This window comes from Rana temporaria, chromosome 3, assembly GCF_905171775.1.
Source record: "Rana temporaria chromosome 3, aRanTem1.1, whole genome shotgun sequence".
Lineage (NCBI taxonomy): Eukaryota > Metazoa > Chordata > Amphibia > Anura > Ranidae > Rana > Rana temporaria.
Genome location: NC_053491.1, coordinates 211,167,232 through 211,185,960, shown reverse-complemented (window position 1 = coordinate 211,185,960; position 18,729 = coordinate 211,167,232). Strand labels below are relative to the sequence as shown.

The window sequence follows — 18,729 nt, the reverse complement described above, 5'->3', positions numbered from 1 at the left end:
ACCAACCATTGCTATTGCTTGACATTTCCATACAAGGTATATATGTACGTGCTGCTTAGTAGTTTGGTTAAGGGTCGGTCCTTTGATGGCACGTCAGTACATCTTGTGACAGGCTTCATGAGTCCCTTCCAGACCTTGTTTGGGTGCACTGTGATCCCATTTTCAGCACTTCAATCCCCAAATCCCAGAGGCGCAGATTCTTTGCTGCCCCATTAACTGACCTTGTAGTTGGTGTTTTCCTTCGCCCCATTTAGTTCCACTTGCCTATTGCTTTAGTTGTGCTTAATTTGTTTGGAGATCGGTTTACAAAAGAAAAGTGTAATCCCTCAGGGATAGTCTCCACACATAAACCAGTGACACTCGGAGAAGACACAGATTTTCTGCTTCAGTGAGAGCTTCAAACATAATACCAGCTCATAACCTGTACTCTTATTTAGAAAAGAAATATTGCTTTTTCAACTATTTTTTTTTTCAACGTTTTACACAAATTAAAAATTAAACAAAAAACCTTAGCAACCACAGAACTATACTGACCAATGTTGGTATAAAAAAAAAAATCAAAACTTTTTTTTTCAAATCAATATTTTATTATTTCTTCTTTTGAAACGTGCTATTTTGTTCATTAAAAAAAAAAGGCAAAATATTTAAAATTGTAAAGCTAATGAAACTCATTTGTTTTATTTGCAAAAAAGGTTATCACAATTGTAAATATGCATTTCTATAAAATTCCACAGTTATGGCATACCATTATTATATTTTATTGAGTTTTTTATTAATATGAAACAACAATATAAAAAAAAAGCGCTAACACAAAAAAAGTCTAGTCAATAATAACAATGCAAAGGGCCGATTCATTAAAACCTAAGAAAAAAAATGAGGACAGAAGGGGGGTTGTTACCTTTAGCGACCAATCAGGACTCTTTTTTTCTGTAACACGAACAGTGAAACGTGATAGGTTGTTATTGGCAACAACTTCCCTTGTGTTCTCATTTGCTGTTCTTTAGTTTTAATGAACCAGACCAAATAGCTTTCAAATAATGAAGAACCTAAAAATGAAGGAAGAGGAAAAACAAAGAAGTCATAGATAAAAAAAAAAAGGAGAAATGAGACAAGGAAGAAAAATATAATTCAGTTGTAAATTATATTGCAATGACTAAACTCAAAGTAAAAAAAAATTAAATAGTATAAGATAATTACAGTAAAACCTTGGTTTGCGAGCATAATTAGTTTCAGAAACATGCTTGTAATCCAAAGCACTTGTATATCAAAGCATTTTTTTTACAGGGTATAAAAGAGAAGAGAGGCACCTCGTACATACGATCATTTTTCAGCATGAAAAAAAAACGTTGTTTTTCAGCATGTAGAAAAAACGATGTTTTTCCAACTTCATTATTAAAACGATGTTGCCCACACATCATCGTTTTTAAAAAAATGATCTAGCAAAGCGCGGTGACGTACAACATGTACGACGGCACTATAAAGGGGAAGTTCCATTCGCCTTTGGGCTGCTTTAGCTGATTCCGTGTTAGTAAAAGACGATTCACGCTTTTTTGTCTGTTACAGCGTGATGAATGTGCTTACTCCATTATGAATGGTAGTTTTACCAGAACGAGCGCTCCCGTCTCATAACTCGCTTCTGAGCATGGGCAGGTTTTAACGTTGTTTTAGCTCACACACAATAATTTTTTACAACCCGAAAAACAACATCGTTTAAAACGACGTTAAAAAATGCAGCATAATCAAATATTTTTTTGTCGTTTTTCAGAACCTGAAAAATTATGTAAAGCCCACACACGATCATTTGAAATTACATATTTTTAAAACAATGTTTTTTTAATGCCGAAAAATGATCGTGTGTACGCGGCATTAGTGTAGCAATAAGTTGCTAAATGTAACCATAATTCTACACTTAGAGGCTCCTCTCTTCTTTTTTATACTCAGTTGTGACATGACGCTACTCTTATATCAAGACATCACTTGTATATCAAGGCAAAATTTATTAAAACATTTTCCTTGTCATGCAAAACACTCTCAAACCAAGTTACTCTCAAACCAAGGTTTTACTGTATTCATATTAAGTATAATACAAAGTGATGGTCATAAAAAAATATATTTGGAATTCTTTTTTTTTCTTTGTTATCCTACGCCTTACTGGCTCCACCAGCTAACAACATAATAAAATCCCATACACACTGTTAGATTTTCTGCAGCTTTTTGTCTTCAGATTTACCAAAACCATATAATATGGGGTCAAACCTTAAGACTTAAAATTTGTATGCAATCAGGCAGGCCCTTGCACTACATAGTTTTGGTAAATCAGAAGACAAAAATCTGCAGAAAATCTAATAGTTGGTACGGGGCTTAAGACACTGCATATGAATTGACTGTGCTTTTACCCAGAATTGTTAACAGATAGCTGCCTTGTATTTAGAACCATTTAAATGAGCATTCATTTACAAATCAATCAGATAACAAGAAAGCCCATTATTACCATAGAATACACCTGACAAAAAAAAGGCTACTGCACAAATTCACAAAATAAGCATAGACTTATTTTCTCAATAAACAAGCAAAGGTGCAAATAAATAAAATATAAATCTTGAGGGTGACAAAACAGACAACCTTGAAATCCTGCCACTGTACTGGTAGCCACTAAGGACCTCAAACATCAAAAGTTTGCAAATTCACTTTATCGGCTTCTTCCTAAAAAGTCATTTTGCACATAAAATCCATTATGCAGAGTGACTATTTGTTTTCTAATGTTGATGGGCATACATTAAAGCTTGCTACGTGAGAAAAACATCCAGAAAAGTGTGCCCACTGAATTACTGACATCCTCTTTACCTTCCTCCTTCCTGAACCAAATGTGTCTGCCAGCTCAGTATGACCCAAGTGTTGCTTCACCTTGGCAGAAGCCTGCTAATGGCTTCATTACCACTTTAATTACCCCTAAGAGATCCAGTGATGTGCTGCAGCTTTTGGGAGACTTGTCAATGAGTTGTGTGAACTTGCTGAGAGAGCCAGGGGTGGAGAATCTTGAAGCAGCTGGGATCCATCTGGAACTGTACAAGGAAGCATGGACTGGCTACTGTTGTGACACCAAAGGATCAGGTTCAATGCAGGATTATGGAGAAAAAAACATGTATAATCACATTCAAATTACTTATTACAAATTACAGTTAGCTAGGGCCACATTAGTCTTATTACAACTATGAAATTATTTCACAGCTGTACTTTCTTGTAAAAATGGTAGAACAGCTATATGCCACTTCAATATTTGAAAAAATAAGCCGTTATTAATATTATAATGAATTCTGATGCCAGCAATGGTCGCTCAAAAGTTACACCCTAGTGACTCTACCATGCAGTCTGTTGCTTTAAATTATTTACTCTGATGTGTCCAAATAGATATAGGTAAAAACAAATATAATAATGAAAAATTACATAGATAATTACCAAAAAATTATTTTGATTGCAAAATCATTTCGATTACAAAAAGGCTTGAGTAAATACCTTTCGGAGGTCATTTTTTGAAATGCACAATAGCTGTGCAAGTCGGAGGCAACCATATGATGTGTTTCCTTATACGTTTAAAACTACCTAAAACAAATAGCAAAGTGTCAAAAAGCCATTAAACTGAAACCAGACATTGAGGGAAGGAGGGGCTCACTTAGACAGCCCCTGTAGGGGGATGATGTGGGATATGCTAATGGCTATTAGTCTCTGTGGACCAACCTCCTTTAAAGGTGATATATATAAAGCTGGTGCTTCACCACAGAAACACTTAACCTAGGCTTACTAATTATTGAGGAAATCAACCAAAGCTTCTCCAAAGCCATTTCCTGAGCCTTGATCGCTTAAACCTGAGCTCGCATCTTTTCATCCTCCCCAGCAACACACTGAGAATGGAGATAGTAGATGGTTGCCATTTTTCCCCATCTGAATTCTTCTATGACAGCTCCTGCATCCCTTCTCCGGAGGAAGAATTTACTGATGACTTTGAGCATGATATGTCTGTCTATGGTGCTCCTAAGCAAGGCTTCCAGGAATCCGATGAAGAGGAACATGTTAGAGCACCCACCGGTCATCACCAGGCTGGCCACTGTCTCATGTGGGCATGCAAAGCCTGCAAAAGAAAGTCATCCACTATGGACAGAAGGAAGGCAGCTACAATGAGGGAGAGAAGGCGCCTGAAGAAAGTGAACCATGCTTTTGAAACCCTTAAAAGGTGCACCACAGCAAACCCCAACCAAAGGCTGCCCAAAGTGGACATTTTAAGAAATGCCATCAAATACATAGAAAGTCTCCAAGATCTTCTAAGAGAACAAGTCGAGAGTTACTACAGTCTCCCGGGACAAAGCTGCTCTGAGCCTAACAGTCCAGCATCCAGCTGCTCAGAAGGCATGGTGAGTTCAACAAGACAGTGTACAACCTATAGATTTTCATTGTGTGTCATTCATCTTTACTGCATGGTGGAGAACAGCAACACACGTGCAGTTGTTGCCCATAGCAACCATATTCATTTTGTCTTTTTTCCACTAAAAGTAAAACATGCAAATTGAATCCTAACTAGTTGCTATAGGTAACCTGACTTAAGTTATTATTTTCAGGTTTCATAAATCAGCTCTGCTTTATTTGAACTAATGTGTTTTTCAATGGTATAACATGGCTTACTGTAATATGATATTTTATATCAATGAGTTCTCGAAACACAATGCAGGTTTCACTTTCACTTATCCATGTATACAAGCAAATACTATAGATCACTCTAAGCATTTCAAAAAGTAATGAGTTTAGATTATATGTACCCAAAGCCCAAAGTAAGAATTCCCAATTCTTTCTCATCTAAACTGGCTCTTAGAAGCTGTCTACTGTTACCCTTTAGTGTACATGTTCCAGGCTGTGAACAACACTGGGAAACAGATCTACAGTGAAATTAGTGTGGCCTCCCCCGTCCTCAATCCATTCTTCATGCTTAACATGTTACACATTTTTGTGAGATTTCAATTTTGCCATGCGGCTCGTTTTTCACGAAACCTCTGAATTAGCACCAGTTGATGTCATAAAAGCTTGTGAGATTTTCCGACGCTCTCGGTCAAGGTGTCACACAGAATACTGCTAATGTGGCTCACAGACAGTTATAGTCAATGATCTTTAAAGCACATCCCTTTGAGTCAGTGATTTTATGGGACCCTTTCTTGTGTTTTTTTTTTCCAGGCAGATTGCATCAGCCCACAATGGAGAAGAAATGGTGGATTCGAAAGTGCCTACTGCTCTGAACTACCAACATGTAAGTATTTAAAAAAAACAGAGTTGATGTTTAGTAATTAAAACGACAAATACTGCTATTTACTTAGTCTTTATTACTAAACTACAAGTCTTGGCATACAGTGGTATTGTGTGCTGAGACTTGTAGTTTCACAGTAGCTGTAAGACCACATGCCATCTATCTCAACTGGTAGTGCTCTCTAAATAGCTAACTAATATGAAAATATCTAGATACCATATGCAACTCTAACATTTTATATGTGTTTGCTCTACAGCTTTTCCTTCAAACAAGCTCTCAGCACTCTCCAGCCTTGACTGCCTGTCTAGTATAGTGGACCGCATTGCCTCTTCCGAGCAATGTGTTCTCCCTCTGCAAGACTCCATCTCCTTATCTCCATCCAACAGTACTAACTCCTTGCCAAGCACCCCTGAGACCCCAGATGCAAGACCTGTGTATCAAGTGCTTTAAGCTCAGTAACATGAGTGTTAACCAACACGTGAATTGCAACGAGACATTTCCTAATATTCAAAGGGTCAACAGCCTTTTATATAGACTGTGTACATAAGGACTTTTTTTTTTTTTAACAAAGCTAAATTATATTTTTCCTTTGCTATCAATCCTATTTAACTGGACTTTATCTAATCTTCATTCTTGGTGGTATTTACTTTAATGAAAAGAAAACAACACAAGCTTCTTGTTAAAAATGACTTTTTATGAATGAAATATTCTTCCTTGTTATGTTTAAATGACATTTAGCGCACTTTGTCATTTAGATATGGGAATTTTTAACAAAGCAGTCTTGCGTTACGTTATGAAAGTTTGATAAGTGTTTTATTTTTATTTTACACGTTTTTATATTCTAAGATGAGAGCTACATACACATTGTGAACTGATGTAATTTGTATGAATGACAATGCAACAGGCTTATTTATTTTCCACTGCTTCAAATGTCCTAAACATAAAAAAACTTTTTTAATCTGTATATATCTACAACAAGGGTTGAAAACACAGCATTACATTGTAGCAATGAATAGTAAAAAAAAAACCTCCATAAAGGGGAAGATAAAACAAGTTGATGCAGTAACTCATAGCAACCAGTTTAATTCCTCTTTCACTAAACAGAACTTGTTGCTATGACTAATTGCACCTAACTATTGCTCTGTGTTCTGCCTTAAATAAGTAAAAAGCATTATGATAATATTAGCCTTATCAAGTACATCTTTACAATTGCCTGTATCTTTGTCGAGTATGAAAGCTCTCTAATGTATATTTGCAGATAATGTTTTGCACATCATTTTTCTTTTATTACTTTTATTAATAAAAATGTTAAACTAAATTAAGGTTTCTCTATTTGATTTTAAACAGAAATTTCAAAATTTTACAAAAAAGTTTAAATCATTTCATTAGAATTGCTAAAGTTATATTAATCACACATTTTGGTAAAAAAAATGAATCCAGTTCTATGGCTTGCTGATGAAGTAAAAATGAAATACATTTCTGTTAATCATACCACCTGGTCAGGGTTATCTTCAGAACTTGTGTAAAAACCCATTCAACTCTTTATTAATTTTTAGGCCGCGTACACACGATCGGTTAAACCGATGAGAACAGTCTGATGGACCGTTTTCAACGCTTAACCGATGAAGCTGACTGATGGTCAGTCGTGCCTACACACCATCGATTAAAAAACCAATCGTGTCAGAACGCGGTGACGTAAAACACAACAACGTGCTGAAAAAAACGAAGTTCAATGCTTCCAAGCATGCGTCGACTTATTTCTGAGCATGCGTGAATTTTTAACCGATGGTTGTGCCTACTAACGATGTTTTTTTTTTCTATCGGTTAGGAATCCATCAGTTAAATTTAAAACAAGATGGCTTTTTTTTAACCGATGGATAAATAATCGATGGGGCCCACACACGATCAGTTTGGACCGATGAAAACGGTCCATCAGACCGTTCTCATCGGTTTAACCGATCGCGTGTACGCGGCCTTAAGCTGCATACACACGATCAGTCAAAACCGATGAAAACGGACCGAAGGACCATTTCATCGGTCCAAACCGATCGTGTGTGGGCCCCATTGGTCAGTTATCCTTCGGTCAAAAAAAAGAGAACTTGCTTTAAAATTTGACCAATGGACGCCTAACCGATGGGTCAAAACTGATCGTTAGTATGCAAAAGCATCGGTCAAAAGGCCGCGCATGCTCAGAATCAAGTCGACGCATGCTTGGAAGCATTGAACTTCGTTTTTTTAGCACGTCGTGTGTTTAACGTCACGTGTTCTGACATGATCATTTTTTTAACCGATGGTGTGTAGGCACATCAGACCATCAGTCAGCTTCATCGGTTAACCGATGAAATGGTCCTTCAGTCCATTTTCATCGGTTTTGACTGATCATGTGTACGCGGCCTTAGAGTTAGCAAACACTTTTAGACTAAGTTTACACTTGCGGTTATGGGGCAATAAAAACACAAAGTAGAGCTATGTTTTTTAGCACCATAATCGCTCCCTCTTAAGCTGCAAGGTAGAAAATGGGGGATATACCCCTGCATCACAGCCCTGCAAGAATTAACCCCCTATTGTGCTTGGCAGGCACTATTGCCTATTGAATGCAACCCATTTAACTGAATGGGGCCACTCCGCAACCACTGTTGGGGTTAGGGGTTCAAAGAGGCAGGGAGGAGATGACGTAACGCCTTCTCACCATCTGTCAAATGCCCTCTGGAAAGTGATCCACTATGGATCACTCTTCAGAGGGTGAAATGTATGTCACCAGCAGAACAAGGATTTCCAAAGCTTTATTCAGTGATCACATCATAGTTTTCGAAGCAATTTTTTGGAGCCATGCAGGACTCCTTCATCGAACATCACCAGCCTGATGAAGGGATCCTGCATAGCTCTAAAACACTGCTTCTGTAACTATGATGTGATCGCTGAATAAAGCTTTGGATCCACTTTGGAGATACTTCTGGTGAAATACGTTTTTCACTTTCAATGTCTTTGGTTCCCAGCCAGTGGTCACTGCAGTAACCACTTACACTCACAGGCGTTTTTCAGGAATGTGTGCATTAGGCATAGTGGGGTTGGTTTACTAAAACTTTAAAGTGAAAAATCTGGTGCAGCTTTGCATGGTACTGGTAGCCAATCAGCTTCTAACTTCAGCTTGTTCAATTAGGGCACTTTCACACTGGGGTGGGGGGGGGGCTATAGGGCTAATACTAGCAGCGCTTTACCGCTGTAATAGCATTGCTTTTCAGCTGCTACTGGGGCGCTTTTAACCCCCACTTATGGCTGAATAAAGGGTTAAAGCGCCCGTTGATTTCAATGGGCAGGAGTGGTGGACCGGTGTATAGGGCAGGAGCGGTGGAGCGGTGGAGCCGTGGAGCCGTGTATACACCACTCGTCCACCGCCCGAAAGATGCTGCTTGTAGGACTTTTTCTAACATCCTGCAAGTGCACTGCTTCAGTGTAAACGCACTCAGGCTTTCACACTGGGATTGCAGATGAGGCATTTTTCAGGTGCTTTACAGACGCTAGTTTTAGCCCAAAAGTGACTAAAAAATGCTCCAGTGTGAAAGGGGTCTTAAGCTTTGACAAAAAAACTGGAAGCTGATTGGTTTCAGTGCAGAGCTGAACCAGATTTTGCATGCTCCAGTTTTATTAAATCAACCCCAAAGTGTGTTTGCTCTTCAGAGGGTGAAGCAGGTCTAAGGGAGTACTTAGGTTTGCTATGTATGTATAGTATAGGGCTGAATTCGATAAATCTAATAGATCACTCCATTCAAGCCAAAACATGCACCTGTGGCTGTCAGAATACCCAAATAGTGACTGCATCTAACTGGATGTAATCACTGTTTGTTAAAAAATTTGCCTTTGTCAAAAGCAGATTGAGGCTGGGTTCACACTTTTGCAAATTGGATGTCCCCACATCTAGTTCCCATAGCATGAGATTGTGACCGGCTCTCTATGGAGCCTGGTCACACATCTCCGGAGCGGCTCCGATGCGAATTGCACAGGAGCCCTGTACTTCTTTTGGTCCATTTCAGGTCCGAATTCAGCCAAAAATTCAGGCATAAATCAGACCTGAAATAATTAATGGGCACCCACCAGACCCCTGCTGGGAGCTGGAGCATGCTGCAGTGTGAACCCAGCTTGAAAAATTGACTTTGGCAAGTAGGGTTGTGCCGTCAGGGCCATGCACGGCTTGAATTTTATCATGTATTTTGAATTCAAGGTATGTTAGGCTTAAACATTCTTTGCTTTGCTACACGCTCATTTGCAGAATATAACTTAGAAAGCAAAATCACAGATTACCAATCTCAGTTTTTTTTTTTTTTTTAGGTCTGCAGTTTTTGTTGTCACTCTTCAGCACACTATCCTAGATTAGATGTATTTAAGAATGCTCCTTTTAAAAAAAGGAACAGAAATTCTTACAAATGAAGTATTATTTTATATAGAGACTAGGCTCAACATATAAAGCTAACACATCTGAATAGGAATCCTTAGTTTTTAAAGCAGAGTTCCAATAATTTTTGTGTTTATTAAAAGTCACAGCTACAAAAAGTGTAGCTGCTGAGTTTTAATAAACACACACTCACCTGTTGCATGATCCAGCGCTGCGGCCGCCCAAACCCTCGGTTCTCTCCATCGCCTCTCCCCAGAGCTGGCATCACAAGTGTGGGCACCCGACTGTGACAGCTTGCAGCTTCACAGCCGGGTGCGCACTGTGCATGCACAAGCCGCGCTGCGCCTCCTCAATGGCCAGGCAATTTTCTGGGACTTAATCTAGAAAATTCTCGGGAGGGAGGGACTAGAGGAGAACTTCTGCTTGAGTCACCTAGGTGGCCCAAGCGGAAGTGGGAGCTGGGTACCTAGATACTTACCCCTCCCCCCCAAAAAAATGGCAAATGTGGCATGTAAGGGGGTGAGGAGTCCTTAAAGCGGAACTTCCACTTTTGCATGGAACTCTGCTTTAAGTGACAGTTATTTATTTATGTCCAATGAGATTTTGAAAAAATTATCATTGTGAAAAAGTGTGAAGTAATCCTATCAAAGAGAGTTTTTCAACTTTCAACCTATCAGGATTATTTAGGCTGCATTCACACCTGAGCGTAGCGTTTTGCCGCAATTTTGCGGCATTTTTACCGCGTTTTGCCGCGATATTTGCTGCGTTTTTTACCACCATTTGCCACGGTTTTTACAGCGATTTTGGACAGGTCTAGGGTCACCAATGTTAAAAGGAGAAAAACGCCCAAATACGCCCAAAAAAAGTCATAGAACTTGTTTGAGCTTCAGGTGTTTTTGAACTTCTGGCTTCAGGCGTTTTGTAGTGGAGATGTGAACCATCTCTATAGAGAATAATTGATTTTTTCCCCTCCAGCGTTTTGTAGCTTCAGGCTTCAAGCTACAAAACGCTCAGGTGTGAATGGGGTCTTAGTGTATGGTGTCTAGTAGGCAAATGGGAACCAGTTAGAAGTAATCTATCTTTTAGCCCTGGTTCACACTGGGCTGCGGGAGTGAAACCGTGCGAGTTGAGCTGAACTTGCACGGCTTCACTCCCGCTGGCAGTCCCGATTTCGGCTGAAATTTAAGAGACATCTGTGCAGGTTTCTGCACAGATGTCAATGTAAATCCCGAAAAATCGCAAAAAGTAGTACACAAACTAATTTTTTAAATCGGTGCAGTGCCGCAGTTGCGGCGTCGCACAGATTAGGACGGTGTCATTGCCGACAATTGCCGGCAAATGCTGCCGATTTGAGATGCGATTTCACATGTGAAATCTCAAATCGAAGCAAATCGTACCCAGTGTGAACCTGGGCTAAATGTCATTCTCATTGGTTGCTCTTTGCAGTACATTACTGAAACATATCATAGATGATAAGGCTACCTTTATCATAAGGTATGCCTGACAAAAGTGCCACGGTTTTAAGAATGCCTCTTGTAGAACCCTGCACTACTCTGAACAAGGGCAAAGGGTGGGGCAGGACTGTTTTAACAAACGATAACGAAAGCACAGAAGTCTAAAACCGAAAGATCCGACATAAACAAATGATAATTTTCGCATTAGTGAATCTGTGGTTTTGCATCCTTCATACATCCTTCATAATCTTACCTTCTTCAGAAAAGAGAAAATTAACGGTTCATTATATGTACTCTGTATAAGATCCCACCATTCACACCACAGATGCAGCTGTGAAAAGAAGTGCATTGAAGACATTGATATCACTTTGTCTTTGTGCCAGTGGGGTGCTTCTCCTTGAATTATGGTTCACATCTGCATCTAAGGATTGAGCAAGGGGCATCTTAAATATACTAAGATCTGCCAATGTTATTTTGGCAAAATTGGGAAATTAAAGTGTTTGTTACCCTAAACAAAAAAAATCCTGTTCCCTTAAAGCAGGGATAGGCAATTAGCGGACCTCCAGCTGTTGCAGAACTACAAATCCCATGAGGCATAGCAAGACTCTGACAGCCACAAGCATGACACCCAGAGGCAGAGGCATGATGGGACTTGTAGTTTTGCAACAGCTGGAGGTCCGCTAATTGCATATCCCTGCCTTAAAGCATAAATAGCAGAACAATATTGTGCTGTGTAATTTGGCCCCATGTATTATATAAACGACCTGGCTGATCCTGCCTGGTGCTGCCTATACCCCCTGTAAACTGACCATGTTCATCATGGCTGCTGCACCCCTGATATCGTGGTCAGTTTACGTGCCTCCGTCATCTGCTGTCTCTCCTTTGTCCTCTCCCTCCCTGCCTGTCAGCTAGCGACAGTGCCGCTCTGCTCCCCACCCCTTCCTTCTTACTGCTATCATAGCTTTGTCATTATCATACAATCCCCTGTGTTAGAGAACGCTATGTGCCCAGTGTATGTGCTTTATAAAAATATGCCATTTTATACCTTATTTCAGAGCACCTCTCAGTGCTCACGTGACTGTCCGCCGCTCATCTCCTCTCCTTTCCCCCTCCTGGCTGATGTCAGCAGGAGTTCTCTGCACTCCCCGCTGTAGTAGTCAGATCTGGAAAGAAGAGCAGCAAGTAGTCATATGAGCACTAATAGAGGCACTCTGAAATAAGGTACAAAACAACAATTGTTTTATAAAGCACATACACTGGGGCACATAACATTTTTTAACAGATGGGATGGTTTGAACATGACAAAGTGGCTTTACAATCACTTTAAATTCGTAAAATTATTAAACCGCCAAAGGGTTAATCAAAGACTCACAACAGCCATCCCTGAACCTGATTAGCTGGAGTCTACAAAATGTTTGCCCATCTGCATAATACATTGTTACACAGTTCGTCTGGTGAAAAAAAGACACATGTCCTTTGAGTTCAACCAACAGAAAAAATAAATATATATATATAAACCTGTTTTTTCAGAAATGTCCATAAATTGTCTAAATTTCTGCCTTTTACTGTTTTAGCAGTGCCATTACAACAGTCAATTTCATTGAAGTTAAATCTCCTATTACTTTGAATCTCCCAGCCTGAGCAGCCCTTTTTAATTGTGGAACTCAATCTCTACCTTCTCATTAATATTGGGGGACCTGTAACATACCCCAATAAATATCTTAGCAGTATGCAAACTCTAATGACCTATTACCACCGCACTCCCCCTCTTAATCAAGATCATCTTTCACATAGAGACAGACACCATCAGCTCCGTTTTACATGTTTCCTTCTCAAAAGGAGCACAGCCAGGAATATTAGCAGCCAAAGGATTTGAAGAATGAATCCAATTTAAATATAGTGTTCTTCCTAAACCAAAGTTTCTAGCTCTGCCATTTTGCTTGTTTGACTTTTGTCATTTGTGAACAAACACCTTAATCCAACGTGGCATTTTGAAGTTAGATTTACAATATCATTTATTGTTGTACAAGTAGTACTGTATTTGTAAATGTTTTGTAACATCTCATCAACTTTCATAACTTTACCCCAATCTTCTCCCAGCAGGACAGTCAGGACGCTCTCTACTTTGCAGATAGAGAAAGGAGCTGTGTGTTAGTGGGAGTCCTGACACTCCTGCTCGCCCCCTCAAGAGGCTTTCTCCACACCAGGGAGAAAGCCTCGTATTACTGTGTGGAGTTACAGACAGAAGAACAGGAAGTGAGGATTTCTCAGAAGAAATAAGGACATTTAAAAGCAAAATCGAAGGATGAGGTAAGTGAAGGAAGACTGCACTAAGGTAAAGGAAGCTATTTAGGGAATAAAAATTACCTTTACATCCCCTTTAAGACACATATTGCATTTGAACTACCTGTATTTCATATATTTCATTTACCTTTACCAAATTTCATTTTGATATGGACTTGTCTTTTTAGCAATCTATTTTGACTATGTTGATGCAGCAATATATATAATATTTATGTTTATTTAGTTTCTCTTACTATGGGTTGCCAGTAGCTGTGTTTATTATCACTAGTTACAGTACATTAGCGTGTTTTCTATTTTTGTTCACTAGCCCTCCCTGCAAAGTGCTGCCGAGTACTTCTTAGATCAGGGCCATCGGCTACATCCAGACTGACAGCAACTGACAGCTAGCAGGAAGGAAACAAAGTACAGAACTGAGATACATTTATTGTGAAAGACAATCAAGAGGTCAAGGCAGGCGAAGGACAGAAATAGTATTAAAAAACTAGAAGGATGGCCCAGGCAGCAAACAGAAATCATGGCCAGGGGTAAAAAAGGACATCAATAAAGTTGGGCAAACAGTTCGAGCTAAGCTAATGTTTGGCATGAACATCACCTGTTCGCCTGTGGGGCAAACTTGCAGGGCGCACAAAGGGATGTTCATCCACCAAGTGCCCCACAATGCACTGCGCGCTGCACAGTGTATTCTAAGCCCTGACTGGGCAAAGTTTTGCCCAATCAGGGCACAGTGAATAGTTGGTTGTTAAGGAACGGGATGGGAAGCTGGCCGCTGCGTCCTTAACAATGGTTAAGTCATCAGATGTCAACAGGCCTCCCCGCTGACAGATGAATGAAAAAAAAAACATTGCTGCAACAGAAAAAAGAAAGAAAAAAAAAACATTGTGGGGGTCCCCCCAATCCATAGCAGGCTCTTTGGGTCTGCTATGGATTTTAAGGGGAACTCAATGCCAAAATTGAAAAAAGCCACCCCCAAAATCCATACCAGACCCTTATTCCAGCATGCAGTAGAGCCCTCCCTCACTCCAAAGCAATCCCCCTCATATTGAGATCATGTGGCCTGGTATGGTTCAGGAAGGGAGGGCCGCTGATTTGTCCCCCCCTTTTCTGACCTTTCGGGCTGCATACTCGGATAAGGGTCTGGTATGGATTTTGGAGGGGACCCCACTCTTTACAGGCAGACTAAGGCCCCCCCAGGCACTTTATCTAAAGTCGTTTTTATTTTTTTATTGTTTCATTTAAAGCATAATTAAAATCACTGCTCCTGTAAAAGTGATCTTTAAAAAAGAAAATGATTGCATTGATACCCCCAGAGCAGTGCCTGGGTCCCCATGGCCATTAACTTGTATATAAGCCTTTAAAAATGGGGATTTGTGATTTTTTCAATTTGCGTACCATAGGTTTCAATGGGGTTCAGGGTTTGGGTCTGAACTTTTGCAATGTTCGAGAGTTTTGGCGCTAACTGAACCGAGGGGGGGGGGGTTGTGTTCCTCCCAACTTTAGTCATCAACAGGAATTAGATACTGGAACTGGAAATTATGAGCAAGGTCACAGAGTTGGAACCTGGGAGCAAAGTCACAGGTTAAAGGGTCAATAAAAGTGGCCCCGATCATGTCTTCTGGTGTCCCTCGGCGGCTGTCTCTGGTCCTCCCCGCAAGAACTCATCACATTCATGCGAGAGAGTTTGCATGGTGATGAGTCCTTGCAGGCACGCTCCTGTGATACAGCGAGTGGCCATAGCGCTGCATCACTGGATGTGATTGACAGCAGCGCCAGCCAATGGCTGCGCTGCTCTCAATCCATGCGCTCTAGCCAATTAGCGGCCAGGCTGAGTGGCGAAGAGGATCTCGGGACCGAGCGCAGGACATTTGAGGGGTCATGTAAGTAAAACAGGGGCTCGGGGGAGCCGGCATTATCAGATGTTTTTTGACCTTAATGCATAAATTGCATTAATGCATATTTTCCTTTACAACTCCTTTAAGGTCTTTGGTGAGGGTATCTTGAAATGCACTGAGCAGGCTTAAAAATGTTTTCTGAATATAATATCAGAGGAAGTGTACAGTTGTTTTTATGCAAAAAAAGTGGAGCTTAGAAGTACCCATACGGACAGAATATGGCCTAGAAGGTAGTGATAATGTGATATTAAAGTCTCCTTAAAAAAAAAAAATCCAAACATGTCAGGTCTCTCACTGGCGCTCTTGGCCCCTCCTTCCTGCCGAGTTCCCCCAGAGTAAGCAGCTTGAAATGGGGGCACCCAAGCAGGTTCACTCCCGAATTATGGCTCTGGGTGTCCATTCACACACAGAGCTGCGGCTCAGCCCTACCTCCTTTCTCTCCTGATTGACTCAGTGGCTGCGATTTACAGCGGTGGGAGCCATTGACTGTCTCAGCCACTGAGGAGGCAGAGTCCCTAGAAAGCTGAAGCACTTGTGCACATTGCTGGATCGAGATGGGGCTCTGGTAAATATTAGGGGGGGGGGGTATGCTGCACAGAGAAGGTTTCTACCTTCATGCATAGAATGTATGATGCTTTTAAGCATAGCACACATTAATGGGTAGTTTTTCGTTCAACTGACAGCTTCAGTCACAGCCACTGTACTAACAGTCCAATGTTAGTACATCGATCTCCACTGAGCCGTTTTGACACTGAGCTGTGTCCTGACAGGGAGACGACCCCCCCTCCCAGGAACGCTCCGATCAGCGCTCTCAGACAATGGCTGAGATTGCTGATTGAAACCCGGTCGGCTTCTGGTTATCCAGTGTGCTCATCCAACAGGATCCAGCCAAACATCACCCTTAGCACAGGAGACTCCCTTTTGCATTTAGGTGCAAACCATCTTTAGGTTGTGCCCCAATGAAGAGTCAGCCCAGTGCTCTATGATTCCAAATCTTTTCTTCTTACACCAAGGTTTCAGTCATGCATTTAGCTATAAGTTTCCTTTGTATTTCCTGTTTTGTGCATGGCACTGGCGATATTCCAGATAATATACCCTTAGAGGTAATTCACTTCAACTTACAGCCTAATTCTATAAATATATTATTAAAGATTCTCTATCTACCATGTATTCTGCATGATTGCAACATGATCATGTCCAGGCCTGCCCTGTCATTTGTCTACATTGTCCACTACATGCCAAACCCTGGCACTAGGGAGACAGAAAGCCATTCAGTTGAGGTAATTCAGGTGACAAATTTTTTATTGGTTCTTCTGATAAAGGAATCCTCTATTACATCCAACCCAAATGTATCACCTTATAACCCTAACCCCTTCTTCTTGACATCTTTCCTAATTGTTGCTTTGTCATTGAGAAGAAGACTCCATTTAAAGTTGTCAGTTCCCCTCAGTGTTTCAATCTACTTCTCCAGATCTCTAATGTGAGCTTCAAAAAAGGTAACTTATCTGCCTTTGTCATAGTGGTATAGACACTGGAGCTATTGATTAAACCCCATAGAAAAACAAAAAAAAAAGAGAGGGGTCCCCTCCAGATTCCATACTATATCGAGCATGCAGCCTGATTGGCCAGGAAAGGGGATGCATCCCCCCTCTTGAACCATACTAGGCCACATGTCCTCACTAAGGGAAGGGTAGCATACCAGTTTACTTTCCGCAAACAATGGGCCCTTAGATATGAGGGTCTGTGTGGGGGACTTATTAGAATGTTGGAGCCCCCTTTAAAATAATGTGACCCCTTAGTTAAAGTAACATTTTAATGCTGTCATTCACAGTGAGATAGTGGCTGCTACAATGTCGGTAGCAGCAGCTGGTAGGCAGCTGAATGTAAACTGAGGAGCCATATTTGGTCAATGTTGTCACCCAGTGTCTCCAGCCTCGCTATTTACATACATTAAATACAGGAAAAGCGTTTTTAAATACATGTAGCACCCTCTAGAGTGCTAGAATAGGATGTACATAGTTGTTAGTGTAAGTAAATTTTACCCTGGGTGAGAGCCAGAATGTGCTGAATCTGGGTCAGTGCTGAGTGACTCAGGGAGGTTGGATGACTCAGCAAGCAGCACCTCCCCCTACTTGCTGGAACCTTGGAGAAGCGTCCAGAAGAATGAGTGGGAGGTTAGGAGGAGCTGCTTGGAGTATTGTGGAGAGCCCCAGCCAATCCCCGCAGGTGGGCTGGCAAGTGACGGTCATCTCTTAAATACTTCTGGGTAATGCCAGAAAGGGCAGTTGGGTGGAAAATGGAGAATGAGTGCTAAGGAGGCTGCCGGTGGCCATTGAAGATGTCACTTAGTTTGGGGGGGGGCCACCTCGGGTCTGGGGCTCAGGTGATGGAAGGATCCTCTACAGTACATGGAGGAGTCCTGTCCTGGAGGTATGGGAGCAGGAGTGAGGATAGTGGGAGAGAGTCATCACGTCCAAGAGTCAGTTGGGTGGGCTGGTGAGTCTGCAGTCTGGGAGGACTGTGGGACAAGTGTCAGTCTGGGAGGACTGTGGGAAGAGTGTCAGTCTGGAAGACTGAGGATTAGTAGCCAGAAGGGATAGTGAAAGGGGCAGCTACAGCCAAGCAGGCTGGCAATGCCTGTAGAGGTGGTTCTGGGATCAGTAGCCACAGGAATGTAAGCTGGACACTGGGAATTGCTACACAACCAAACGGGCCTGGGTCCCTGCCTGTTAAGGACTTCTGCTTTGACCTGGCTGAGTGCTTTGCCAGAGTCACCAAAAGTGTCGCAGTTGAGTCTGTGTTTTTGTGCAAGCAAGTGAAGTGCTGGAGGAAGAGAAGGAGTGTATATAGGCTGTATATAGTAAAGTTGTCCCTGAAAAGTTTTTTTGCAGTCAAGTGAGCATCCCATAATACCCATATCCCCATCCAAGTTTTATTCCCTCAATAAAATACAAACACAAAGTACCGGACTGTTTTCTGACTGGGAGCCTGTGAAAATTAGATGTGCAGGGTGGGGGATCTCAATTCTCCAGCGGATCCTACATGGGGTGCGCTACATACAAGAAAAAAAAAGTAACATATTACAACTTACCAGTCCTTAGCCCTGGTTCACACCAGTGTGGCTTTGAAATAGCGCTACTCCAGCGCGATTTGAAAGCCATACATCAGTGCAATTTGCACTGCCGATTTCATTGCAGCTGGAAAATATATTCACAAGGGGCCAGATTCACGTAGCTCAGCGGATCTATAGATCCGCTCGATCTACGTGAATTAAGATCCGCTCCCGCAAGTTTAGGAGGCAAGTGGCTAATTCACAAACCACTTACCTCCAAACTTGCGACGGCGGATCCTAAATCCCCCGGCGGAATTCAAATTCCGCGGCTAGGGGAGTGTACTATTTAAATC

General features: G+C 41.3%; 1 protein-coding gene across 1 annotated transcript; it reads left to right on the top strand.

Annotated features, from left to right (window-relative positions):
• The first annotated feature begins 3,885 nt into the window (after positions 1-3,885).
• On the top strand, positions 3,886-6,605 carry MYF5 (myogenic factor 5). The gene is made up of 3 exons (XM_040344206.1): positions 3,886-4,406; positions 5,218-5,290; positions 5,544-6,605. Exons 1-3 carry the CDS (start codon positions 3,906-3,908, stop codon positions 5,735-5,737), a joined length of 768 nt encoding a protein of 255 aa, XP_040200140.1. The 5' UTR covers positions 3,886-3,905; the 3' UTR covers positions 5,738-6,605.
• The last annotated feature ends 12,124 nt before the right edge of the window (positions 6,606-18,729 follow it).

Bases quoted from the DNA above. Each gene is read 5' to 3' on its own strand.
- MYF5 (XM_040344206.1), top strand. From the start codon at position 3,906: ATGGAGATAGTAGATGGTTGCCATTTTTCCCCATCTGAATTCTTCTAT. The intron at 4,407-5,217 runs GTGAGTTCAACA...TTTTTTTTCCAG, and splicing joins CCAGCTGCTCAGAAGGCATG to GCAGATTGCATCAGCCCACA. The intron at 5,291-5,543 runs GTAAGTATTTAA...TTTGCTCTACAG, and splicing joins CTGCTCTGAACTACCAACAT to CTTTTCCTTCAAACAAGCTC.